Genomic DNA, 914 nt, shown 5'->3' on the forward strand with positions numbered 1-914 from the left:
GATCTGGGACGGGCTGGGTGGGAGGGAGGGAGGGACGGACGGACGACGGCGACGACGCCGGAGCGGGCTAGAGGCTTGTGGTAGAGTCGGTGTCCCGCCCCACTCATTCACTCACTCACTCACTCACTCACCCACTCGGTGACAACATCACCACCAACAATAACAACACTGTAGCAGCAGCACAAGCAGCTACGGCGACGGCGACAGCAACAGCGACAATTGTAGATGTGTAGAGACAGCAGCAGCAGCGACAGTTGTAGATGTGTAGAGACAGCAGCAGCAGCGACAGTAGTAACATTAGAGACAACAGTTACAGCTGAACTAGCGACGGTAGTAGTAGTAGAGACAGCAGCAACGACAGTTGTAGAAGTAGAGACAGCAGCAGCGGCAGTTGTAGAAGTAGAGACAGCAGCAGCGACAGTTGTAGAAGTAGTAGAGACAGCAACAGCGACAGTTGTAGAAGTAGTAGAGACAGCAGCAGCGACAGTTGTAGAAGTAGAGACAGCAGCAGCGACAGTTGTAGAAGTAGAGACAGCAGCAGCGACAGTTGTAGAAGTAGAGACAGCAGCAATATTAGAGACAACAACAGAAGTAGCGACAGCAGCAGCGACAGTTGTAGAAGAAGAGACAGTAGAAGTATTAGAGACAACTACAGAAGTAGTGACAGCAGCCTCGGCTAAGCCAGTAGTACAGGTACCGACAGCAGTAAAAGTAGCGACAGTAATACACGTACAAGAACTAGAGACAGCATCAGATTCGGGAGTAGGAAAGTAGAGCGTTGTGGTAGTAGCAACGGCTGTGGTGTTGGTGGTAGTTGTTGTGGTGGTTGTTGGTGGTGATGTTGGTGTTGTTGGTGGTGATGTTGGTGTTGTTGGTGGTGATGTTGGTGTTGTTGGTGGTGATGTTGGTGTTGT

General features: G+C 50.9%; 1 protein-coding gene across 1 annotated transcript; it reads left to right on the plus strand.

Moving 5' to 3' along the window:
- Window positions 1-225: 225 nt before the first annotated feature.
- Window positions 226-774, plus strand: LOC101850696 (protein PRY2-like). The gene has a single exon (XM_005113023.1). The coding sequence runs from the start codon at window positions 226-228 to the stop codon at window positions 772-774; it is 549 nt and encodes a 182-aa protein (XP_005113080.1).
- The last annotated feature ends 140 nt before the right edge of the window (window positions 775-914 follow it).

The sequence above is a fragment of the Aplysia californica genome, unplaced genomic scaffold (assembly GCF_000002075.1).
Source record: "Aplysia californica isolate F4 #8 unplaced genomic scaffold, AplCal3.0 scaffold01555, whole genome shotgun sequence".
Lineage (NCBI taxonomy): Eukaryota > Metazoa > Mollusca > Gastropoda > Aplysiida > Aplysiidae > Aplysia > Aplysia californica.

Excerpts from the sequence above, each read along its gene's own strand:
- LOC101850696 (XM_005113023.1), top strand. The coding sequence starts at position 226 with ATGTGTAGAGACAGCAGCAGCAGCGACAGTTGTAGATGTGTAGAGACA.